Genomic DNA, 25,669 nt, shown 5'->3' with positions numbered 1-25,669 from the left:
TGAAAGGATGCAGCCTTTAAATACAGATGCAAATTGGAAATACAAATTATTGCAGCCTGAGATCCAGGGAGTCACAGAAGAAATAGTAAGCAAATGCTAACACTGAAGTAAAAATTAAAATCATCACATGGATAAATTCAGTGTTCCCTGAAAAAGAGCTATTTCTCAGTTGGGACTAAACCTGCTAAGAAAACTATATTAAATATTATAAACTAAAGATTATTAAGAAAGACTGCATATGAGTCAAGGTGGAAGCCAGCTGGCCTAGCAGTAGGTTATCAAACAGAAACTGAAATAGCAACATAGCAAAAGAAGGTCTGGGTGAATTTCACTTCAACAAAAAGTTAGAGATCCTCATACCCTGAAAACTTCACTCATCAACTTCATTATATTGTTTCTGTTCTTGCTTCTGGGAGAGGAATGCAGCATGGGCTGGGCAAGAGAAAACAACTTATGCACTGTGAACAAAGGAGGGAAATTTGTATCCAGTCCCAAGAACCCTAACTACATGTAAATTTTAAGAGCCAAAAGAATGCAGTAATCTGACCAATTATCTACAACCAAGTGCTGCCTTTGCTACAATATTTATGTTTGTATTTTCTATTATCTGTATACTTCAGAGTGACAAGTGGAAAACTTCACTACAATTTTACTGCCTTGGATAACCTTATGGATCGCCTGTGGAAGAATAAGCTAATTCCAGGTAAGGGCAGCTGCCTGCCTCCACAACTTGCTTTATCTGTTTGCCCATATTGCACAATTATCACATAATTCTTAGTGAGCTTTGCCAAAGATAATTTTGATCAAAATTAAGTTGTTCTACTTGCGTTTACCTTCTGTCAATGTAAATACAAACTCCATGCAAAAAACACCATTGGGGCAATTAAGACAACACACTCCTATTGCTTTTACATCACTTTCGACTCTAGTCTGAGATATTGTCAAATGAGATCTCCTGAAGAGGAGAAAACTGTGTACCTAGGAAGGGGCTAGAGAAACATCTTTGAGGTTTAGCTTCCCTTGAATTTCTACAAATCTGCAATATCTGAAGTTCCACTTGAACCTTGAATTCATGATTTAAGTCTTTGGATAATGTCATCGATAAGAAACAAGTCTGAGCAACCTCAAATCTGAAATATGCCTGCAGACAACATGTAAAAACCCCATTTAAGGCATGCTTCTTCATTATTTATCCTTCTTCATTAACCAGTTAGTGTCAGATAATACAATAACCCCTGAGTTAATCAAAAGGAAATATCATTCACAAGAGAAGGAAACTAATCTTTTGTACCTCTTTTAGGATTTGAATTGATGGGAAGCCCATCAGGATTTTTTACAGATTTTGAAGATAAAGACCAGGTAGTAAGATGGAGAAACTTAATTAGACTTCTGGCCAGGAGATATATAGGTAAGTTCCAAAAAAAAAAAAAAAAAAGAACTGCCTGACTATTTATCTTTTTGTAATCCCATCTTCTGACTACTTCCTAAAGTTCTGTGGATTTCAGTCAATAACAAAACACTGGATTTCAGAACAGAACAGAAGACTCAGGCCAGAACAGATGGTGGGGCAATAGCCCCCCTTCTGCTGACCCAAGAGCAGCACCCTGAACAAGTAATGTGTTCTGGGCACCACACTTGGCCTGCTTCTGAGGACTGAGTTTTAAATTCTTTATGTTGTTGTGGTCATAAACTGCTGGTTTGTCCTAGGGTATGATAACCTGAATCCTACTTACACGACAGATTCAGTTATCTCCCAACCATGGAGAAGCCTGAACCTGGGGCTCCCACAGGTTAGATGAGTGCCCTAACCACAAGGCTATATTCCACATCCTCCCACTCTCTGATTTTATGGGTGGGTCCTTTCATCTTTTTCAAATATTGCTATATTTGATCCAAAATGAGAAATCATTTCAAAATGACCAAAATCATATTTCCCTGATTATTAAAAATAAATAATATTTACACCCTGTTGTAGCTCTGGCTGCTAAACCTCACATGCTATGCAAGACTAACTGATAGAAATTGTCTGTACATAAACTGAAGCTCACTGCTAAATGAAGCCTCTTATACAGATAGATATGGATTGGAACATGTTGCTAAATGGAATTTTGAAACTTGGAATGAACCAGATCACCATGACTTTGATAATGTGTCTATGACAGTGAAAGGTAAGCATGTTTTGGAGCACTTACTACTTTAATAATGTGAGAGCTTGGGGCAAACAGGGAGAAAGTAGAGATACTGGCAAAGAAATGAGATAGATAAGAAACATCAAGGTGTATCAAGTATGCTTTACTAAGGTCACGTTACTGACTACAATAGGCACTTTTTCCCTGCTTGAACATCAGTATAAATATGGGGATAGGAGAACAGGGAAAACAGAACAAAAGTTACATTAATAAGACCTTGTTCATTATTTGGATATAAAATTGAGTTATTTGGGGTAGGAGGGTGGTGGTGGGGTTAGAGGAAAACTGTTTATTAACTGATGCATCCTTTGAGAACCTGTCCTCACAAGGTCTTTGGAGCTGAATGAAGCTGAGGTTTTGACATCTGGTGTCATCAGTGCATAGAAAAGAGTAGCCCCAGCTTCTGAGGTTCAATGAGTATGTTTCCTAACAATGAATGCATAATAGAAAGAATTATAACATCTTTCTCTAGTTTTATGTCAAGATTCTGTTTTGAGTTATTATCATCTTCCATACATGCATCTGCTTGGACTTCAGGGTTTCTCAACTATTATGATGCTTGCTCGGAAGGATTAAGAGCAGCCAGTCCTCTACTAAAATTTGGTGGGCCAGGAGACTCCTTCCACCCCTTCCCCAAGTCACCCATATGCTGGAGTCTTCTATGTCACTGCTACAATGGAACCAACTTCTTCACAGGAGAGACTGGCGTAAGGCTGGACTACATCTCTCTCCATAAAAAGGTCAGTCCAAGAATTCAGTTTAAAGGAAGCTATTTCTTAATCAGTTCAGTGTCAAATTTGACTTTATTCTAATTTATGAAGGTGACTGTCAGATGAGTGTCCTGCCTATAGCAGGAAGAATAGCTACCTATTCTAAAGAATTTTTGAAAATGTTCAGTTGAAAGATTTCAACTCAAATTTGCCTGTGCCTTATTCCCAGGTGGAAACAACTCCTCTATTTCTTTTTCATTGTACCTTCTAGAAGGAACTCATCCAAACAGCACATGCCATAGTGGATTAGGTTAAAATTTCTAATTATGTCTGATCCACGGCTCTTCAGAAATCCCAGGGACATATTTTCAGAGAATACTGTACATTTGCCACTGTTTTCTCACTTTCACTAAGCAGATATAAAATATTGTTGCAGGGAGGTGGGAGTTCTCTGTACATCTTGCAACAAGAAGTAGAAGCAGTTGAGCAAATTCAGAAGCTGTTTCCAAATTTTGCTTCTGTTCCCATATACAATGATGAAGCAGATCCGATGGTTGGATGGTCAGTTCCACAGCTGTGGCGAGCTGATGTGACCTATGCAGCTATGGTGGTAAAGGTAACTAAGTTCACTGACAGTCTTGTCACGGTATGGTCTCCTGAAGCACTAATGCAGTTGCAAAAGTAGACTTACAGTCAGTTTTTAAATGGCTAGTCAGAAAAGTAGAGCCAGAAGGAACCTATACAAGCATCTGGGTTTTCCCTGAATAGTCTGTTCTCAGTAGCTTTATTTAGTTTGCCTTAATTTTCCTCATCTTCCCTTTAAAAAAACCCAAGAACTAGCCTTCCATGTGTTGCAGAATGTGTGAGAAATTGTCTACAGTCCCCTGGTTAGATCCAGCTGATAAGACTATACACACACATCTTCTCTCCATAAATACTATTATCACCTCATTTTTGTTGGACATTATTTGCTAGATCTTCTCCCCTCACTGAGAGGCATTGGAAATAATTAGGAAGTCTACTGAGCTCTCAGCACAGGGCTATTCTTTGGCTTTGGAAAATGACTCTGTATCTGGTCTTATTATTACTGCCAGTGGTCTTATTATTACTGTCAGTGGTCTTAGTCAGAAAAGCAGAAGGAAAGGAGAATGCACAGCACTCCCACCCTTACAGAAATTGCAGCCTGGCCCCAGAGCAAGCTGAGTGCTTGCCCCTGCAGAGCAACAGCTCCACTGCATTCCTGTTGGCTTGTGAGCCACTATACAGCGTCTTGAGTCCAGTCTCTCCTGGGCAGATGAGAGCTGGAGCCCTATGTTGTCGAGTACACTTTCTTCAGGACCACAATTGTGAGACCTCTTCTTGTTGTCAGAGTTCTGAAGGTCTGTTTCATTCTGATATTTAGGCACAGTATGGAAAGCCTAGAGCTTGGGAGTGCTAAAATTTTGTAGGCAAACAGCACTGTTGTCAGTGAAATATTGGGAAAAAGCTAGTTCCACATTAGCACCAGGTGGGTAAAATTACTTGCTGAGGAACAGAATTCTCACTGACAAACACAATCCAAGACCAACTAGCAGAAGGACACTAGTGTAATGGGTACAAAGTAACTGCAGAATTGGAGAACCACTCATTTAATTTTTTATGATCACCTAATAAATCCAGATTACTAACCTCATATTCAAGCCAGAGGAATATCACTTGTAGTGCAGTAGTTAAGGAAATGTATTAATAACTAATAATTATTTTATAATTAATAATTAATATTTAATTAATATATTAATATAATTAATATATTAATAATGAAGTAGTCATTTCACAGGCTTTTTACTGCCTAAACTGTGTGTAGACTTAAAATCTTTCAGTGACATGTATAAACCATCACTAAATAATTAGTTTCTATAAAAGCTATGAGAAACCRTCTTGTTCTTCAGACATTTCTAAATGACAGTATGACAGCTCTTTTCAGTATGATATAAAGTTTTGAAAAAAAGACATCATGCATTTGTTGGATTTCCTCCAGGGTAAAGTTCCATCTTCTCTATGATTTTACAGGTAATCATTCAGCATCAAAACCTGCTCATTTCCAAACCTGAGAACACCATYAATTATACTTTACTGAGTAATGACAATGCCTTCATGAGCTACTACCCCCATTACTTCACACAGCGGACTCTGACAGCACGGTTTCAGATGAACAATACAAAGCCACCACATGTCCAGATGGTGCGGAAACCAGTATTGACTGTCATGGGCTTACTGGCACTGCTAGGTATAGTAACCACCAATTAAAAAGCACACCAATAATCTCACCTACCTGCAAGCCTTATGTCTGACAGATATTATTTCATCCATCTCACCCCAATAAAAGCAGGATTTCCCCTACTCTCTGTTTACCGGCTGTGAGTGTTAAGGAAATGAACTTTTCATTTCCTCTGAGAAATTAATAACTCAGGAGATCTTCCTGACAGTCTGTCATCCCTTTAATTAATCCTACTACTTTGTTTATACCCCCTGTATGCCAACCATTCCTTTTCTGTTGACTGTTACTTCCCTCATGTGCCGTCACTTCAGGTTGCAGATGTCTTTAAGAAACCCCCATACCTGGAAGGCCTATCCAGCATACTAAAGGGAGGTCTTATTTCACTGTTACGTGCTTAGACTCTGCCTACTGAACAGCTAAGCAAAAGAACTGCAGTAGTATGTGGGTGCTCTGCAGTTGTAAAAACCACCCATAAGCCTAACTGATGCTATCCCTGGTAAAATAAGCTAGAGCACAGTTCAGCCTACAGCTCACCCCTTGTTTTGCTTTTTCTTGTATCAGCAGTGCAGTGGTGCTTACAGAGTTGTTGGGTTTCTTTAAAGGAGAAAAGCAGATTTTTGCAGAAGTAAACAGCAGTGAAGGTGAAAGCACAGAGAACAGCACAGTCGGTGTCCTGGCATCTCTGCACACACCTGCTGAGCAGCAGCCCTCCGACAGCTGGCAAGCTACTCTACTGATGTATTTAAGTGAAGATAACAGGACTTCACCCAACATCAGTACTGTCACTGTAAATGCCACCTACTTCCCCAAAATTGAAGGTAAGAAAGCACCATGTAGGCAGCTCATCACTGATCCTTAGGAGATAACATGTGCTGAAGCATTTCTACAGAGTTGCATTTCATGGCAAGAGTGAGACTTGCGTTTGCTAACTATAACTCTCAGTCTCCTGGGCTCTCCCGAGGTTTTCTGAGATCTGATGCTGTGCTACTAGGAAAGTTTCTTTCCTAATGCCTGCACTTTGTCCCTGCCTATAATGGTAGCTGTAAATGCTACCTTTTCAGAAAGCTATTCATCTCAGTGTCCTTGGTTGGATATTTCCAAGAAACAATTTTCCCTACTAAGGTCACTCCAAGGTAGCCAACATGACCACATGATTACATAATTGTCCAAGAGATATGAGCAAAACATCTGTGAATATATAAGATGGTTTCTATTCTGGATATGGAAGTAATAGCTTGAACTTTGAGCTGGAAAATATGAGTTGTAGGGCTTTTCAAGAATGCTAGCTTATGACCAGAAGCTAGGTTCTGAAGTGCTGAAATCATTTTTGAAAAGGTAGACTTCAACATTTTCTGCTAAATTTATTCTTGTCAGTCTTTAGATCTAAGTGAAAGGTTTATTTTCTTTTGTTTGTGTTCCCAAAGAGCTGGTCTATGTGACATACTATCTGGACAACAACCAAACCAATCCCTACCTGATATGGAAAAAACTAGGAAGCCCTGACTTTCCTTCCCCAGAACAATTCCAGCAAATAAGGGATGCTGAGGTATGACCATGTGTTGCTTGAAATGTTGTAATGGGTAAACTGCCTGTGAATTGGTAGCTACAGCTAAGCAGACAAGACATCAGGTGTTCAGGATTTCCTTAGTCCACAGTCATGCACATCTCCAACATATGTGTGAAAATGGACTTGCAGCCACCAGACAAATGTAGCTTATAGTCAAGGTACCTTTGCATTCATGTTATACAAATGTAGAGCACCAGCTTCTTCACTGTTTGCTGCCCTTGGCAAAGTGACTGGCCTACCCTCAGCTAAAGAGGCAGAGTTGCTCTGGAGCAACTTCCACCTCTGCTGTGAAACTTCCATGAGCTTTGAGACTGTTTCTGCTCAGTCATCCCTAACAAGTCACCTGACCTCTGTGTGAGTTAAGGACTGGTCAGATTGCCTCAACAGTGAAAAGAAACTCCCTCTATAACAGAACACAAATACCTCCTCAAGGTAGAAACTACTCAAGGCAAGTTCAGGAGACACTTGGCCTCTCCTCCTGGCTTCTCTCAGTGTCTCTTAGGGAGGCTTGCTGTTTTGCCTCGTCCTTACCAATTCTGAATTCACATTAGCAGGGATAGAGCAATAAGTTCTCAGATTTCTCCTCTTACTAAGAAAACCCATGACCAGACTGCTTTCTGATAGAATATGTGAGCAGCCTGTCACTTCTGCTGCTTCTCCCATAGCTTCCCTATGCACTGAGTCCCACTGGTTAAAGTAAAGGAGACCACATTTACCCCTGCTGGGCCCACAAATCGTAATTGTGTTCTGACTTGGGTATACAGTACTATGTCTTCTTTTCCCAGTCACCTTAACCCACTATTTGCTAAGGCCTGTGGGATCATATAGGATCTTCCTTCTACCAAGCAGCAGCAAGCTTTTAGATCCTCTTGGCCATCTTGTGAAACCTTATCTTCATAGACCAGCTGTCTGTTCTTGTAATTAGGAATAATTTTCACTGTACATTGGAGATCCATAGCAAAGATATAGGAGAGGGGTTTGTAAAAACCACTAACCTGAAAGGTACGCCTGGGAGGCTACTAGAAGTGACAGTCCGATTGCTTAAAAACATGATGCCCCATGGGAATCCCACGTGGCATCTGTGGTCTACCCAGTCTGTAGGATAGACAAACTCTGCATGTTCCCTGAAGGGCTGGAAGACAGGCTAGATAGATAGAAAACAGTCTCCCTAACCGGAGTATGTTTATAATTATTAGCCACTTATCAGCATGTGTTTACAACTCTAATAGAAATTTACAGCCCCAGAGTAAATGCACAGTTACTTTACATTGATCTAGCAGTTAGGCATTAATAGCTGTAATGATAGTGAAAGATTATTCATAAGGCTTCTGTTTGGCTCTGCAGGACCCAGTGGCAATGGGCCCATTCCCCTTCCCTGAAGGTGGCATCCTGACCCTGAAACAAGATTTCCCAGTTCCTTCAGTCTTTCTTATCCACATCTGTGCAAGACCTCSTTCTGTTCCTGATCAAGTATGTGCTGTGTTTTACCATGAGAGATACCAAGTTAGAAATTGCATCTACAATACTTCTTTAAATCTCACTAAGAAGTAGACTAGCATTTGGGTCTACAATTTGTGAAAATACCATGACTTAGTAAATAAACAGTCTTCTCTCCTTAGAAAAGAAGGCACTCCAAGGCTTAATTCAAGATAAAGCATTTCACAGCAAGTGGTTGGAACTATCACTGAGATAAAATTAAGCTTACCAATGATGGTAAAATAATAATGTGGTTATGGAAAGTGCAGTATCTTTTTTCTTCCCTAAATCATGTCATGTGCTATTAGGCTTCACAACAGCTCTCATTAAAAATTTGTAGCTCAAAATAAGAATAGAATCATGACTGTAATAGATTAGACATCTAATCTGTATCTGCCTGTTCAATCCTGAGCAGGAAGTGGGTTCATAGTGGCACCCAGAGCCTCTGAAATTCCTCAGCAAGTGATCAGGTGGTTGAGAGCACTGGACAACTTGGAGACATAGGCTACAAAGCCACAGGGCCAGGAATTCTGTTTTTTCCTCTACTCTCAAAGAAACAAATCAAAAAAAAAGTCTCATTAAAGGCAGGATGAGCATAGAACATCTGACCTGGCTGACTGGTTTGTACAGCTTTCTTACAGGGGCTTTTGTCTTTGGGCAGGTGACTGGTGTTCGTTTGATCCCTCTCACAAAGGGGCAGGTTATTGTGTTGTGGGACGATGGCTGTGTGAATTCAAGGTAAGAACCTTTCAAAGTAAAATGGATATAACCGAATCACCAGCACATGACTCTCTAAGTTGCCATCAGTTCTGTAAAGTGAAATGGTCATTAATTAATGATTACTAACTACCTGAGAGATGCTACACTGCTTTTGTTTGGCAGGATGAACTGTATGATCCACATGTAATACCCATGGAGAACAATTCTATTTTGCTGTCTGAGCAAGAGAATAAGTCAGTGGCTCACAAGCACCCAATGGCATTCTGAGGGACTTGTCTCCTGCAGAGCAGACAGGAAGATCCACAATAAAAGCCTAGGCCAGTCTTCTGTGGGGTGTGGGCTGGAAGAGAAAACTACCAGTTCCTTGCTCCAGCAATCTATACTAGACCAGAAACCTTCTATGGGCTAACTATCAGTGGCTGTCCATTATACATCCAGACTGCCTTAGGAAGCACTGGCTTCACTCTTTTTCAAGCCAGGCTCCCTTAAGTCTCTTCAGCCTAGATAACCATTGATATGAGAATAAAAGATGCTTACCAGTTTCAGATGTCCCATATAAACAGCATTAGCAAGTCAGTCTGGGTGCTCTTTTGTGGACTGTTGGAGCTGTGGAGTCTTCTCATACTGATAACCTATGCCAAACCATATTTGGCAGGAGCAAGACAACACCAACTCGTATTTGGTAGGAATGAGTCTACTAAAAATCTCCTACTTCTGTCCCTCTTTGTTAAAATAGCCTTGAGATAAGGATCTGATCCTTCACTGCATTATCAGCTGTAATTACCAGCCTGTCTGTTTTTTCTTCTAGATGTATAAAGACATTTGAAGTGGAATTCTCACCAGATGGAAAAGCATACCAGCGGATTAATGCCAAAGACACAATATTCACTCTCTGGGTCTACAGTCCAGGTAAGGCACACATATTTGGTGATCTGTGATGTTACTACTTGCAGTCATGAAAGTATGAAGCTTCATTTAATGCCTACTGAAAATACCTCCCTTGCTGAGTGGTGTAAATTCCCATCACAAATGAGAGTATGTCCCTTTCTTTAGGATCATATCTTTTAGSACCAGATTCCCAGTGAAAGCCTTTTCTCAAGGACAGGCATTTATTGATGAATAGTCATGAGGGCTTTGTTAGGAGTACTGCTGTGAGTAAACTGCTTGCCAGAAACCAAAATCACCCAACCATGGGTCTGGCAAGCTCCCTGAGAGGCCAAGAAGCTTCTCTGTCTCTGTCCTTAGCTTCATATTTCTTGTATAGAGTCATGCAAAAATTAGAACAAAAAAATTGCTCCACATTTTACTGTACTGAGTTGGACACACAGTAAACAGCACTTGTCCTCTCAGCAAGTGCTGCCTATGTTTTGTAGACTTACTGGGAAGATATAAACCTGACCCACAGATGCTTCCTGTCAGGGCTTGTACCATGCCCGTCCCACTCAAGCAAAGAAGAGACAGTCTCAGATACAAGGACCACTTAAGGTTTCTACTGGTGAAAGTTAAGAGAGAAAGGTTATCAGGATAGTTCTTACCAGCTGCACTTCAAAACAGACAGTAAGAAGGTGTTCTTTATTTGTGTGTGAGGGACCTACTTTCTCTTCCTTACTCCAGATTTGATCATTGCAGCAAAGGAGGCCAGAAGTCAGTATGGTGCATTCCTGCCTCTGTCACAATAGCTGTGTCCCTCAGCAGGACAGTTCTGCCAGAACTTCATGGAGAGTCTGGCCACAACTGGCATTGTGCTAATCTTCCTGCTCTTGGTTCTAGACTCACAGCAAGGAAGGCTGAGGTTTAGACTCAGTCCTACAGATATTGGCTATGACTTGGCCTAAATGTGAGGCAAATACTGTTCTTACACTCCTTTTGGGGTAGGGAGAAAGGAACAAGCTGCCTTGGTAACACTTGTTTTTGCATCACTGTACCCTGACTTATTAACTGCCCAAGGATGTGCCATCAACTTACAGTACATGTGATGTCACATCCCTTCACTGAGGGGTTGGCTGTCTTTCATTTATTGTGTTCTGAGCTGCTCAGTAAGCTCACACTTCTGCTCTCCTCTTGGTCATCCGTCCCTATTTCCACATGTTTTGACTGGATTACAGCTTGCCAAATTCAAGCTACTGAGGCTCCCTCTTGTAAGAACAGGAGAAGAGACTCTCTGGTAGGACAGTTTGCCCTGGCTATCTGAATACCTAGCCAAGGGTGGATCCCTCTCTTTGATATAGAACAGCTTTCTAACTAGTTTTGACTAGCTGTCTAAGTTTTAGAAGTTTCATATTAGAGGAATGTGAGTTTCATCTTTGTCGCCAGGCAAAGCTTCCCTTAGAGTCTGTAGTCGTATCTCTTCAAGTACAGCCTAAATGCAATAGAAACACATGCTGATGAATAAGGCTGAAAGAAGGTAGGGATGTTTTCTTTTTTGTTTTGTTTTGTCTTACCATAAGTGGTCTAATTCACAATGTCACTCAGTTCAAGAAGTATTACTGAATCAGACACTGATCAGACCTGTATGAAACATAGATGGACCTTGCCTCAAAGTGATACTAATGTGCAATTCAGAGAGTGCAAGCTCACCTTAACCTGAGTAATGCTTAAGATTTAGTAGTAGGCACATGATAATGTTCAGAGCCATTGTTGCAATGTAAAGGCTGTGCAGGAAAGCAAAGACTGTAAGTTATGGCTAAGGCAAGTCTCTAAGTTTAGAATTCATTATCATACAGTATTTCACATTTGCGGAACATACCAGATTTAATTGTTTGTTTCAACGAAAAAGAAGAAAAGAAAGCTTGAAAAAATCCCACATCTCAACAGCCTTTATTGCTAGATGCTTTTGCCTCTCCCATTATTTCTAGTCTTTTTTTTTTAAAGAAGAAAGCCATGAAATATGCAAACACATACAAAAAACAAGGCAGTAGAAAAGAAAATCCCTACTTGTATTGTCTGTGAGGTGTAAGTCTCTGACAGTGAAGCCTGTGTTCTTTGAACAAAAGCAAGCACGAAAACCAGCAGAGCTACAGAACAGCAACTCACATACCTTTGGACTAAGTCGTGTTGCCTCCTGAGTTGAGCAGAGGTTTTTCAGTTAGCATGCTCCTTGTTCTGCTCCTTTGTTGTCATGTCCACACATAACCTGTTCCAAATGCATAATAACAGCCAGAATTTCAAGTGAGTCAGAAAAAAGGAAAGTAGTCGTTATTGGTCAGAGAAGTTGTGATAGCCTGGTTCCAAAGGGACTGCTGGGAAAGCAATCCTGTAACTGAACTCCCAAATCCTAATAAGGAGAGAGGAGGTCCTTGGTGCAACAAAAGAAGAGACAGCATTTGGTTCTGAGAAAGTTATAACCATTTATAGACAGACAGGTACGGACACACTTACTTAGGGTGCAGAACTGATTTCACCACTTCCCCAGTCCATTCCTCAAACCTGTGTTTTTTAAGAGTAGCACCTGCTCCACATCCTCCAAGCACCATTGATGTCAGCCTTTCAAAATGACCATATCTAACCTTCTCAATTGCAGGAAGCTCAGTCTCCGGCTTTTACAGAGTGCGTGCCATTGACTACTGGGGGAAGGCAGGCCTGCACTCTGTTCCTGTGGAATATGTTGAAACTTTCAAGCGAATCTGAAGAATGGTGCCTGGCTTGGTGGCTGGGTGGTGTATGCTCCCTGCAGATGACAACTCCCCAGAAAAATAAACTCCTCCCAAGCTGAGGAGGGAGTACAGAATGGACCTGATGAAGCAAGTTAGGAATGCAAGTTAGAAGCAACTGCCCCTATTAACTCTTCAGAACTCAAAGGCAATGTTATCAAACAGCCATATCCAACAACCAAACTGGTAAAATTGTAATAGACTGCTAAAGGACTGGGATTCAGTTTGCTTATTAGGAATTATGGGAATAAATAGCTATTATTTCCTATATCACACTGAGATAATGCCAGGGACAGCCAAAGATTTATGAAAGCCACAAAATGCAACAGAAACAGGACCATCGCTTCACTGTGCAGGTGAGCATGGCAGCAAAGGCACCAGGAGGACCTGCAGGAGACAGCACTGCCTGCCCTCAGCATCCAGACTGACTGTCATAATGGGGTGATGGAAGGCTGCATGACCACAAGACAGACACATCCAGAGCTTGAAGAGTCCCCACACATCCCCAGCTGCACCACAGGTTATTCACACATGCTCTAATCGGTTATTTCAGAGTACTTGCCCTGTCTCCAGACATAAGAGATTCTTTGCTTCCTCATGCAGGGGTTTCCACACAGCTGCTTTTGCATTTGGGGCTGTTATTTGCATGTCAGAGCTATTCCCAGCACACAGGCAAAGGAAGGAGTAGCAGCTTGTCCTCAAAAGGGGAATTTCACACAGAAGGCTCTAGCTTCAAGACTTACCTGCCTGTCCTGCTCTCTGCTTTAGCCTAAGTCATCTGCTTGCACCATGGAGGTCTTTGTGTTGGTACAGGTCCCTCAATTGCTGTCTCATCGTGGTGAAGCCACTAGCCCTGAAAGCCCCTCTTTCTCTCCACTGCGCTCACCTAGCCTGGCTTCTTGCAGTCCTTACAGCTGGCATCTCCCTCCCCAGCAGACCTTCTTTCTGGAGTCTCATGCTGAAACTGTAAGTGAGATGAGGCTTGGCTTTGGGTGGCCAGGAGAAAGTTAAAATGGTAGTTAGAGCCTTTTGTGTTTTCATGCTATAGCAGGGCATGCTTTTGAATGTAACAGAGGGCTGCTACTGGTTGCTAGTTAGGAAACTAACCAAGAGCAGCTTGGCCTTCTATGTTTTGCAAAGCAAGTTTGCAAGTGTGTTATTGCCTCAGATAATGGGGTACAGAACACCACTGGATGTCCATGCAAATGCCAAACACTTTATGTAACAAAAAAGTGCCCTGAAATTACGGGGGTGTTTTTTTACTTTCCCCTTCTTCACAACCAGAGCACTTTGAACTCTGCCTTTAAAATGCTTATAGAGGGAAGGATGATGCCAGTGAAAACAGCTGGAGTGTTTTCCATTAGAGGAGCAGCTTTGTCGCACAAATAACTCCCCTACTGCTCTCTTTGCTGACATCGGCTGCTTCACCAGCATAACAACAAAGCTTGCGTATTTGGTGAAACATTCAGGTCTCAGAAAATCAAGTTTGCACAGTAGGAGAGAGCTAAACCACCTCAAATGGCCTCACTTTTACAGCATGAAAAAGACACATATATAAAAAGTCAGTATATATCAGATGAGGCTTGTTATCTCCTTACCTTCTTGTTCCTTGTTCACGTGCTTATGTTGAAAGTTAGCTGTGAAAGATCCATGTTGTCTCGGAGTTCAGATAAAAGGTTTTGTGTCTCACTAATTTTTGAGTAAGAAGCTTGTGCCTCATCCTAATCTGTCAGCTTCTCACTCATAGAAGCTTGTGGTGGTGCAGAACAGAAAAAGGAGATGTGAGGTTAATTAATTCATTAGTTTCCCAGGTACAAAAAAGAGTTAACGAGAAGTTCCACTTGGAAGGAGAGAGCAGTAAATTAGAGTAAAATACATTTCAAAGCTGTTATAATTATCTCAAAGTGAAGAATCAGAAAATGCAGTTAAACAAATCCAACAGTTAAGGCATATTGATTTACCAGCATAAAGTGGTACCACAGAGCTGATGAGTCCCAGTGGATTGCTTGGCTTTTGCAAAGGTGCAGTACATGAATGACAATTCACTCATCTCATTCTTTCACTGTTTTTAAAACTGTCCCTATGGCAAGTAATTTCCATTAGAGGACATTACGATCTTTTAGAAGATTTTAGGCTGGAGGTTCTCCTGGACCAGGATTTCTGCTCCCCAGCAGAGGCAGACAGAAGGCTTGTAGCTGCCTCTGCTTTGGCTTCTAATTCTCATGCTTACTTTTTTTGTCTTGTTAGAAGACAAAGTTAGGGTGCTATTTTCTCCAAAGTTTCAAGGTAAAATTTCAGATATTATCATATTGCCTGTCGAAGCCCCCCCAAAAGCAGGAATTTTATTTGCAAGGTCAGAGCACAGCGTGTGATAGATGCAGATAAAGTCAAATCTCTTAGGATGACCAGGTCCAACCACTTTGAAGATCTGTCACTAGCTCCCTCCTTTAGGGCCTCTAGCCTTAACATCATCCAGAGTGTAGACACATATTCTGGAATATTTCTACCAATGGCACAATGTTTTTTCAGGTATTTTCTTGGCACCGGCAAATGTATGTGGAAACCAGAGCTGAACAAAAATTGTGGGCTGACTGTGCTGAAACAGGTTTTGAATATTCAGCATTTTTTACTTCTGTGCTGCTTTGCTGAACTTTGTATAAACTTACTCCTTTAGTCAATGAGCAAGTCTAAAAAAAGGCAGCAGAGGAGATGGTTTGATATTTCCGGGCTGCATTTTATTTTCAACAAAGTATGTAAGTTTTGGGCTGCTCTGTTCTTTTTTGTAATTAAAAAAATTACTATTTAATACATGAAACTTGACTTTTCTGTAATGATCTGTCACTGATTCTGTCTTGTAGGGCTTCTAACATTACATCCGTAATCCTTCAACTCTAGCATCTCCTCTTTTACCAAGGCAGTCATGAGCTTCACCTTATGTTTTAGTTTTCGTAAGTCCCAGGTGTGCATAATGCTAGGTGGCAGTTGCAGGTGCTTAGCAGTTCTATAGCATCAGAACCAAAGCAAGACTGTTGAGCATTCAAATATGTCTCTTTCTGGCAAACAATACAAAGAAGGAAATCTAACTGCAAGAGGAGATTGTTTGGCTGCCCTTTAAGCAAAAGCTTCTAAGGTTATTTAACAGTTTTGCAGCTGATTATTAAGATCTATACAGGGAAAAAACTTTCAAAGGGATATTTTATATAATTTAACAGTGTATGTATGTGTTGCATTTGTTACCATCTTTTTTGCTACACAAAAAAATCAGTTTTTAATCTTTCCCATGACTCCAGTTAAAAACAGTGCTTGATCATTGTGTTCTGGAAACAACTCAAAACTCAGATTGACAATTAATCATGTGAAGTAAAGTCTATTCTCAAGGTGTAGAAGACACCCTGATTTATGGAACTTGCATCAAGTTCCAATATTATGTAGACATGAAGCATGTAGAGAGTGTGACTATAAGAAATTTGAAGGTTAAAGTAGAAACTTAAATGCATATATAGCCTTGTGCTCAGTTACCACAGTCCTAGGCGCTCTTGTTTGAGCCCAAGGGGGAAGCTGGTCTAACACAACATGGTACTGTAGCATCAGATCTCAGGACTTGCAGTGTCCTTGTGGTAGGAGGTTCACTGATGTGTGAAGGTCAAAATCCTTGCAGGGTTCCTCCTGCTGTTGCACAGTCATAGCTACTCTGTCAGTACCAAAGGACCTTCTGAGGACAAAACAACAGTCCTTTTCATTTGTAAACAGCTTTTTCTTTTCTCTTGTTAGTGGAAAGTTTGTGCAGAACAAGGACCTATGTACACACTTAAAATCAAGAATAACAGCCTTGTTCATTAAAGGTAAGACAGCAAAGTGTTGTTTGTAACACATCCAGCCAGCTCCAAGGCCAGGCAGAAGTGTGTCTGCCTCTAGACATATCCTTCTATATGTCTAACTCAATGGGATGAGACAACTGTAAATCAAAGCAGAACGCCCCCCTACCTGCCTGCCCACCCTACCTGGTCTCTGTAGTCTGTGAAGAAAAACAGAAATGAGCTAATTAGTGTGGTCCCATCCATTCATTAACTAACCAGATCATATGATAAGGGCCTGATTGCTATCCTGATGGGAACGTATCCTCCCAGTTCCTCCAAGGACAAGCCAGGCTCGTGGGTTATGTACAACTGAGCAGCATGTTCTCCCAGAATCACTGCTATCCTCCTATATCCCTGGAGGCTCAACACTGTGTGGCAGAGAAGGGATTTCAGTGCTTAGCTCTTCTGAGCAGACTATACCAAGCACAATAAGGACGTTAGCATCTAGTTCCTGCTTGCTGGAACTCCCAGCTGCTCTGATCATACAGGTACTATAACTGCAGGCATTTAAAAATCCCACTGCTTTAGAACTTGTAGTATTGGTCTGTATGTCTTGACCAAAGGCTAGGCTCCCTCAGCTAGGGGTTAATGTTGTCTATTAATTGTGATACAAGTCCTAAGTTCACCGAACTCCACCCTAATACTTCCTCATGGGAGAGGGGGGCAATTGGTGAACATTCAATCAATGCATCGACCTTGCACTTAGTCCAGAACAAAAGGCTAATATTTTTTCAACATTTGATAGTCTCCATCTATATGTTTTTTCTTTTGTATTGCCTGCTGCTCTTCCATTTCTATCTTCAGCTTTAGATGGTATTTCACCATCTCACTTCCCTTCCAGGTACCTTTCCTAGACCAGTAGAGCAAAAAAACACTTTTTGCTATTAGTCTCTGCTGGCTGAGAGGCTTAGGAATCCCAGCTGGAAATCTTGGGAAAAGCAAGCTTGAGAGAACTCCATGCTTCCCTGGAATATTGTCTCTGGCCTTGGAGGAGAGTCTTTAGCCAGTATTTATATGTTCCTTCCAACAGATGCGATAGATAATTATTGGCAGTGTACAATAGATTGTGCAAGCATTTTTCAGAAGCTGTTTTATGGTGTAGTGTTCTGAAGCTCTTCACTCGATATCAGCCTTGTGCTATATACCCTATAAATACCATAATATACTGCCCAAAGGCAGGGGCTATCCAACTTGGTTTTCAGTGTTTCTTCAGTAATTATGGCCTGGAAAATTTGGTTTGCTGACAAATTGCAGGGTTCAGGATGTTGTTGGGGGCATTCTGGACTGGTAGTTTTATTCATTGGAAACAGTCAAAGTGAATGTGATTGATTGTCTCGAGTAATGGAAAATATATATCTGAGAAATACTGATGCAGGTTCCACTTTTCCTACAAGGAACTGTCTAGATATTGTGCTTTTGGTTCCTCATATCTCTGAGCTTCTTGGCCAAAAAATCTTTCAGCTGTGTCTYTCTCAGACACTGAGGCTGGATCATGAAGTAATGGGGAGTAAATTACCACATATGCCATACAAAATGCAAGTGACAGCTCGATTAAAGAAACAGCCAGATGTTATTTACAGGAACAGTTGCTTTGCTGCATTCTTGATTCAGGGTATTATTAGAAATAATCTGCAGACATTTGAGCATTCAGATGTACCAGAAATAATGATATTTATTTTATATACAGGCACAAGGATCACATTAGCAACCTCATCTCAGAGCTGTTGTTCAAGAAGATTTTATAGCTTCAGAATTTAAACAGACATGTTGGTAAGAGAGGGGCCATGTTGTAAGTGTGCCTGGGCCCAGCCCTGTGCCCTGCTGCCCTCATTCACTGCCTGGAATCCCTGGGTGGACCCTGGACCTGTCTCGTCACCATGCATTTGCCTGCTGATCATGGTGCTGTTGGTGGGACCTGTCCCTGTCACCACCCCTGCCCTGTGTTCCCTGCTTGGTACTACACTGCCCTGGTTGGGGGGACACTGCCCAGCTGCACGGGGACTGCCCTCAGCTCCTGGCTTTCCTTCCCATGGAGAACAGCCCCACTCTCTCTGCTCCCCAACAGTGTGTAACAAAAAGCAATGACAGAGGTTTTTTTAAAAAACATTTATTGACAAATGCTGTGTTAGGTATTCCCTTGAAAATTCAAATATCAATACTGTATTGCACACAATTTACAAAAAACAAACATTTTTCATGTGTTTTTCAGGAAAAACACACTAGACCAAACTATGATTTTCTTTTTTTAATTAGCTGAATGACAACTTCAAGACGAAGAGGTCTGGTTTCTGTGCTTAAGGATAGAATCAGTATATTTTTAGCAGGCCCCTGGAAAGAAAGAAAAGCAAACTTTAGTCCATGCAAGTAAATTTGTGAAGTGCTTTAACAACATTTTTAGTTTTCAGTGAAAGTGTAGCTACAGCTTTCCCAGAGTACTTCTGAATCACAGTACAGGATTAGGTGAGGGGGGCAAAAATATGTTTGCACTATCTTTGACTGTTGGCATAGCATTTGGGCAGCCTTCACCAGTCCCAAAGACCCATGAGTCCTGTCCAGCTGGGCATAGCATAGTACTACTGAGGCAATCCCCCAGTCTAGGTCCTCAGACCTGGTTTGGTTAAGGGTCTCTCTCCGGGGAAAGCAATGTCCATGTGAAGGGTGTGGGAGCTAAACTGCTGACAAGAAGTGGAGTTCTTCCCTCCAGCATAACACTATCTTATCTGCCCACCACAGGGGCAGCAGGTGAGCTGGAAGATGAGCTTCCATGGCTCCAGAAAAAAGGCTTCTCAAAACAGCTGTTAGACTTGCAATAATGTGTTGCTCTATTTACCTATATGCGGAGCAACAGCTCACTCCCACTGTCAGCAGACAGAGCCATGACTGCTGCTCAAAGCCCCTCACCTCTGTTGTTCAGAAAGCCCAGGACACAAATCATGCCAGCAGCTAAGGAAAGTGAGGGTGTTCCCTCCTGGAAGGAGCCTTTCCTATAGGACACAGTGCGTGGACCTAAGGTAAGTTGCTGTTATGCAGGTGTCCAAGCCATGTATTTCCAAGTTCGGAAACAATACATTGTTACACCTGTCCAAGCCCTTGTGTGTGTGTATCTTTTAGGAAAGAGAAGACCTGATCTTCCTTCTGTAGTGTACCAGGTTCAGCACACACATTGCTATAAGGGGAAGATTAAGGCTACAGAACCATACTTTAATGGGCTATCCCTCCTTTCCATGGACTTTGCTTTTGCAGCCACTTTCTTAGCAGATGTGACTTTAAAAATCCATTGTTGAAAGAATGCAACTCAGTTTGCTACGGTTTTACCTCATTTAGAACAAGTGCAATCACCTACTTTACAAGCTGCCAGTGCAGCCATGTGAGTTTGTTAATTAACTCAAAGTACCTGACTGAAGCACGGGCTGGAACTGGCCAGACATGCAGATTTCTTCCTGCTTCTGACGCACAATGCGCTGAATGGCTGGGGGGAGGCCACGAGGGTTGCGTGAGAAGATCAGGGAATAGCCATCATCACAGGACCCATCTTCTTTCAGGCTGCGGCAGGCATAGGTAATGGCATAGTTATCATAGTCGGTATCAATCACCCAGTAGTTGTCCCCTGAAACATCAGAATGTATGTGTTTGTCATGATGGACAAAACAGATCAAAGGTGGACATGCTCATCCAGGTGAGAGAGGCTTTACTGCAACATGTGGCAGGGATGGCTTCCCAAAGGATGTAAAGTCATATCCCACATTTAGCTTATATCCACACTGTGAGATGAAGAATTGGGACAAACAAGGTGTGTCCTGAATTCACCTTGCTCCCCATCATGTCATTGCAGTACATGTCAGTTATGCTGAGAAAAAGGCAGTGCTGAGTGTCTCTGATCCGGCTGAGCATCATCCCATCACTGCCTGATCTCCACCCTGCAGCTGAGGGCACAGGCAAGCTCCAGTGGTACCTCTCAACAAGACAAATCCTTGCTCAGACAGGATTTGAGGTTAGTGCATTTTCCCCTGCAGTTTCTTAGTCTGCTAGTGTTCACAGGATTATGTTTTGATGCAAAAAAATCTCTCTATATTTCTTGCCCAGGTATGTGTGGGGGCAGGGAGGTGGGGGGGGTGGGGGGCTAAAGGCCAGACAGATCACATTTCCTGTGCAAAAAGCCTCAGTAAAACATGGCTCCTGTTTTCCAGCCTTCTTGATCAACAAAGTATATTATGGTGTGGCTTATCTGCCAGTTCTGAATGTATGTATTTCTTTGTTACTCATTAGCGAGCCAAATCATGCCCACTTTCCAAAGTAGTGTCCCATAGCTATGGGAGACTCAGGCTGGAAATATGGGGTATGTAGGGTGTATTGGCGAGATTAAACTCAAGGAGTTTCTGTAAGGGAGACTTCAGTTAACAGCTCAGCRTTGTTGACTCCAGCTGTATCTGTCTGATAGGGTCTGTGCCTTGCTGTTAGGGTGCAGATTTGGGTCCACATGTCTTGTCCCATTAGCTATGAGGTGTACAAGGATGGGCCTGACCTGGAGCACCTTTATAATGCGCACCCTGGAGCCCAGAAAGTATTGGGCAGCTGTAATCAGCTATATAAAATTTATTTGCACTGCCCATTCTCTGTAAGCTGCATCTTCCCTGTTAATTAAACCAGTGGATAGGTGAGGTCCCTGGGAAGGCTCTGGATCCTGCCCCTGTGCAGAGATAAAAAGCACTGCTTGGAAAAAGCATCCACCTCCAAGGATGCTTTGTCTCCATTTAGAGCAATCTGAGCTCAGCTGTTTTTCCTGCTCATATACTGAAATACACAAATCTGGGCAGCTATAAGCTGCCAGCATTTTGGGGGATATAAGGTGGGGTTGAAGAAATTCACTCACCACCACTGGACAGGTAGCTGGCCAGGCCCTGGTAGGTCATGTACATTTTTGCTGGAGTGGTTGGGTCAGGTACTGTGTACTGAGCAGCCATGTCAGCACAGATCACCCAGAACCTGTAACGAGATCCGTGGGGCTGAAGGTAAAACCCTGCTGAGTGAGTGCCCCACAACAGCCTCATGCAGGACTCAAGGAAGCACCAGGCTAGGGTGCAGTGCAATTGCTTCAGGCATGGGCACAGCCTTTCTTAATACAGCCTTACTCTTCGTCATCAAGGAAAGTAAGTCTGTGATATCCCATCAAAGACAKTGCACGGTAACCAATGCACCCTGTGGTTGGGGCACTGCTCTGACCCTCCTCCAGCTCAGCAAGCTTTTTAGCACTTGCTTGGGTACAACTAGACAACTGCTTTGCAAAACAGTGAATGTTTCTTGCCTCCTTGCCAGAAGTCTGCAGAGTGAACTGGCCTGTGTTTGTGCTCAGATAGGGAAAATTTGCTGTATCCCCAGGCAGAGGTTGGGGATTGGCATAAGAGATGCCTTTTACATACAAGGAAATAATTACAGCCACTCCATTCTCCAAACTGACGAAAGGCCTTCGCACAGACCACAAGAGAGCCTTGTAATCGCCTGAACAGCCCATCTTCTTTATCCATTTCCCTTAATGTCCCTCCATCTGATTTGGTTTGAATACCACCTATGTCTTATTGCATTATAAGTGCCTGGACGTGGCGAGTTGCCTGGTTTTGTGCACCAGCGTTAGGGTCTTCATTCCCTTTCTAACAAAGGATGAGCTTCCTTTTGACCCTGCCTTTACAGAAGTAAATTTACAGCAACCTTGAGATCCCACCTGGTTCCTGAAGAGGCCATTTAGGAGTCTTCCCACTCACACTGCATGGAATATCTGCAAAGCTTCATTTAGCCCTGTCTCAAAATATCCTACAGTGCTGTGCTGTTAAGCTTAAGGTTCACAGCCACCTGCTCTGCTCTTTTGTTTGTGCCATAGGGCAGTTTTGGGCAGTTAACACAAAACAGAACTGGTGTTAGCCTGCTGGAAGCTCCAGTTTTTCTTTTGTATACCCAAAAATCTATTTAATCCCTTCACATGTTGTAATCCCTTATRGTAACCATTACTGACAAGAAAAACTCTTAAGCTTCCTTCCATCTGTCTATTCAGGCATCACAGTGATGTCCAAGAGCTAACTGAGTATTTTCCTGAGAAGTCTGTCCAACACTATGTTGAAAGATCTGCCAAAGTAATGCTCATTTACACTCATTTCCTTCCTTTCAAAGAAATCTAACCTGTTGTGCTACTCATGGACCTGCAGGCTACACTAGCTTCTCTCTCTTCGCTGCAATTTATTTATTTTACTACTCTATCATTAAAGATTAGACTTTATAATTGAACTGGCAGTTGTACAGTAGTTTTGTGATGGGCCTAGACCAGAGGCAGACTGAGAACTCACCCAGCACTCAAATGGGTTTAACCTTTGGCTTGCAATGTATTAGCTTGACTGAGCTTCCTTTTGTGATAGAGGCAAGTTGTGCACTCAGGATAGATCCCCCCTCCAGTACCTCATGTCACCACCTAGAGCTGACAGTCAGGCACACACTTACCCAAAAAGCTTCACTCGGCCTTTGGAAGATGCTGTCATTGTGCCATCCTCCTCAACGGTGTATTCAGCAGAGATATTGTCTTGAAGGAAAAGGCCTTCTGGATCCTTCTTGGCCAGGGCATACCACTTCCCAGCATACTAAAATGAAAGATTATTAATATCTGTATTAATGACCATGGCAAGATTGGCACAGAAGCATTTTTGTAAACAGTTCCCCTCCAACTAGTCACTGCCTGGCCAAAGAAGGTGGTCTGCACTTAGACAGGTAGCCACCACGCAGGTCCTGCCATACCATTTGGTAAACCCTTGCCTCTGCACTCATGAGTGCCTCATGAGGCACCACAAGGAATGACTCTAGCACCTCCACCTTTCTATACGTATTTACTTTTTACCACTTAGCCTTTCCTGTAGCAACAACTCAGCCCTGAATGTGTCTCCACAATCCCACCCTGAAATGCCTGCTGCAAATCAGGTCAGCTCTTGTCTGTTCCCATTTAGGCCCAAACTTTTCCATGGGAAATGAGGACACCAAATCACAGCTGCAAAGCCTTTAGCAAACTGGCTGGAGTCACTCTTTTGCCTGTCAGGGGCCAAAGTTGATCTCTGATGGTGTCACAAGTCTACCTGGAGAAGCAGAAAGTGATAACTATGTGCATTAGGAAGAGCAAAGAATGTGCTGGGGAGACTAGCAGCAGGGGGAAACAAAATGAGATTAAGAAGAAGAAAATAACTAAACAAAAGGAACCCTGAAAATTCAAAAGCAGTATCTACTAAAACAAAAATAAGATCTAAACAAGTCACTGCAAGACATGAAAACCCTCAAAAGTTACCATTATTGGTAAAAGCAATGGGGAAAGCAGAACTTAGCAGAACTTAACTCTGCTCAGTTTGACTCTTCAGTTAAGGTAATGAAATCTGTCTGGGAAGTTACATGCTTAAGAGTGAAATAGAGTGCATTAGCTCCCAAATACATGAGGCTGAGCAGAAATCCGATTTAGTAAGATACTGATGTTCCTAAAACTCTCCCCAGACATGGGTTTCTTCCCAGCAAGGCAAACTTTGTTCAGAAGAAGTGCTGGCAACCCACAAATTCTGTTTGTGGCTGGAAGTGATGTTTGCAGGTGGCCAGTCAAAACAGGAACTGGCACACCAGCCTGGGCCTTTACTACACAAAGTTAGCCCCGATTTCCTCTTCAGAGGCAGGCAAATTAAACGCTGTGTTTCGAACCAAAAGCCAGGCTGTATTCAGAATACCCAGGTAGATAATTTCTCATTTTGCTGTGACTCTCAAGAGTGGTCAGCTGTCAATGCAAGTCTGTGGGGTACCTTGTTTTCTCCTTCTCTCTGTGTTTAGGGATCTAAAGAAGTGTTTCATTCATGGGACTGCCCAAAACTGAAAGCCATACTGAACTTGAGCTAACAGAAGATTATGTCTAGTAGAATAACATCCCTGCCTTTTGTGGCCAGTGTTTCCATAGTATTCAGCAAGTCAAACACTAGCAAAAAGAGCAAACTACAAAAACAGTGTTTGCGAGACAGCATATGAACCAAGTTAACTTCTTGGCAATGAACCCCTTTATGCAGCCTATAACCCGTAAAAACATTTTATATAGTAAAGCTTCTTCACATATATTGTGTTTAGCAGATGAAGTAACCATAATTACCCTTTTTGGATCAAAATTGTCTTTCACAGAGAAAGACTCCACTGCGCAGGTCTGAGCTAGGCTATATTCAAAAGTGGAGAATATCGATGCCAGGAAAACATACTGTGCGTATTTCATTCTGCAAGACAAAAGCAAACATGCAGAGTCTTATTTCACAGCAGATGTGGATAGCCAGTGCTGTGCCTACAGATACATTCTGTTTATTTTAAAAACTGGTTTCATCCCATGCTTAGTATAGTACTACTTCACTGAGAAACCGAGGTCACTGTGGTGCCTGAATCCAGCTAACTCTGTACCTCTGAGTACCAATGGCAATTACTTTGCAAGAGGATTTGGTTGCCACTAGTAGTATTTCAGTTCATGCCATTTTTACATTATAAATCAAGCCAGACTCTGGATAAAGTTGGTGAGAATTAATAAAATTTGAAATTTGTTGATTTTTTTGTTTTGACAAAAAATAATGTTCTGGTGAGCTCTGGTAAAGCAGTGTAAGTTGAAAGTCTGTTGTTTCTAATTATTCTGTGGTGCTCATCCACTCTGCTTTAAAACCAGCAAAGCTGTGTTCATTATGGCCAGTTTTCATCACCTAATCAGGCACTAGAGCTGCCTACTCTAATGGCAAATTACATTTTAGTATTTTCTTCCCTCAGGCCATCCACCCTACAAACATAACAGATAACACTGAGTCTCTGGAGGGTTGATCTCCCACTGCAGTGCGGCTACAAAATGGCGATGGCTGTATTCACCTGCTACTGTAACCCCACTCATCTGCATCCCAGTGTGTTTAGTCCTCATCTTTGGGAAAAGAGAGCACCTACAAACACATTTGTCAGCGTATTTGACCCTGAATACCTGTTCTGATGACAAGTTAAAACACAGATACTTGAAACCTGACAGTGACATTGGAGCTGAGCTGCCAACCTGAGACTGCCAGGCACCCAAGCAGCTACTCTGCTCCTAGCTGCTGCCGCGCGAGCTGCAGGCTCCTGCGCTGCAAGAGATGCTAACCTGGTTCGCCTTTGCTGCAAGAGAGACCTACCTGTTGGGGTAAAGGCAATGGAGATCCCTGAGGCTATTCTGCTTCAGTTCTTGGGCTG

General features: G+C 42.2%; 2 protein-coding genes across 3 annotated transcripts in view; one reads left to right on the top strand and one right to left on the bottom strand.

Annotated features, from left to right (window-relative positions):
- Nucleotides 1–15,326, top strand: part of IDUA (iduronidase, alpha-L-) — a 52,518-nt gene extending 37,192 nt beyond the window's left edge. The window contains exons 3-14 of the mRNA XM_026078117.1: nt 621–703; nt 1,301–1,408; nt 2,073–2,168; nt 2,727–2,929; nt 3,336–3,515; nt 4,949–5,165; nt 5,759–5,974; nt 6,581–6,702; nt 8,068–8,193; nt 8,861–8,937; nt 9,728–9,828; nt 12,440–15,326. Coding sequence (XP_025933902.1) covers nt 621–703; nt 1,301–1,408; nt 2,073–2,168; nt 2,727–2,929; nt 3,336–3,515; nt 4,949–5,165; nt 5,759–5,974; nt 6,581–6,702; nt 8,068–8,193; nt 8,861–8,937; nt 9,728–9,828; nt 12,440–12,546 — 1,636 coding nt within the window. The 3' untranslated portion in view covers nt 12,547–15,326. The remainder of the gene's footprint in view (nt 1–620; nt 704–1,300; nt 1,409–2,072; nt 2,169–2,726; nt 2,930–3,335; nt 3,516–4,948; nt 5,166–5,758; nt 5,975–6,580; nt 6,703–8,067; nt 8,194–8,860; nt 8,938–9,727; nt 9,829–12,439) is intronic.
- Nucleotides 15,327–18,515: 3,189 nt separating this feature from the next.
- LOC112972251 (purpurin) lies at nt 18,516–25,669 on the bottom strand. 2 transcript variants are annotated; one of them, XM_026078561.1, is made up of 6 exons: nt 25,612–25,669; nt 24,573–24,690; nt 22,910–23,046; nt 21,297–21,409; nt 19,821–20,033; nt 18,516–18,754 (listed from the first exon to the last, which is right to left on the bottom strand). In XM_026078561.1, the coding sequence occupies exons 2-6, from the start codon at nt 24,687–24,689 to the stop codon at nt 18,744–18,746; spliced, it is 591 nt and encodes a 196-aa protein (XP_025934346.1). In that variant the 5' UTR covers nt 24,690; nt 25,612–25,669; the 3' UTR covers nt 18,516–18,743. The 2 variants fall into 2 exon arrangements, with proteins under 2 accessions (XP_025934346.1, XP_025934336.1); XM_026078551.1 differs by lacking the exon at nt 18,516–18,754 and having other exon boundaries at nt 19,807–20,033.

This window comes from Apteryx rowi, unplaced genomic scaffold, assembly GCF_003343035.1.
Source record: "Apteryx rowi isolate R43461 unplaced genomic scaffold, aptRow1 scaffold_113, whole genome shotgun sequence".
Lineage (NCBI taxonomy): Eukaryota > Metazoa > Chordata > Aves > Apterygiformes > Apterygidae > Apteryx > Apteryx rowi.
The sequence above is the reverse complement of the archived record's forward strand: the minus strand, read 5'-3'. Positions and strand labels throughout refer to the sequence as shown.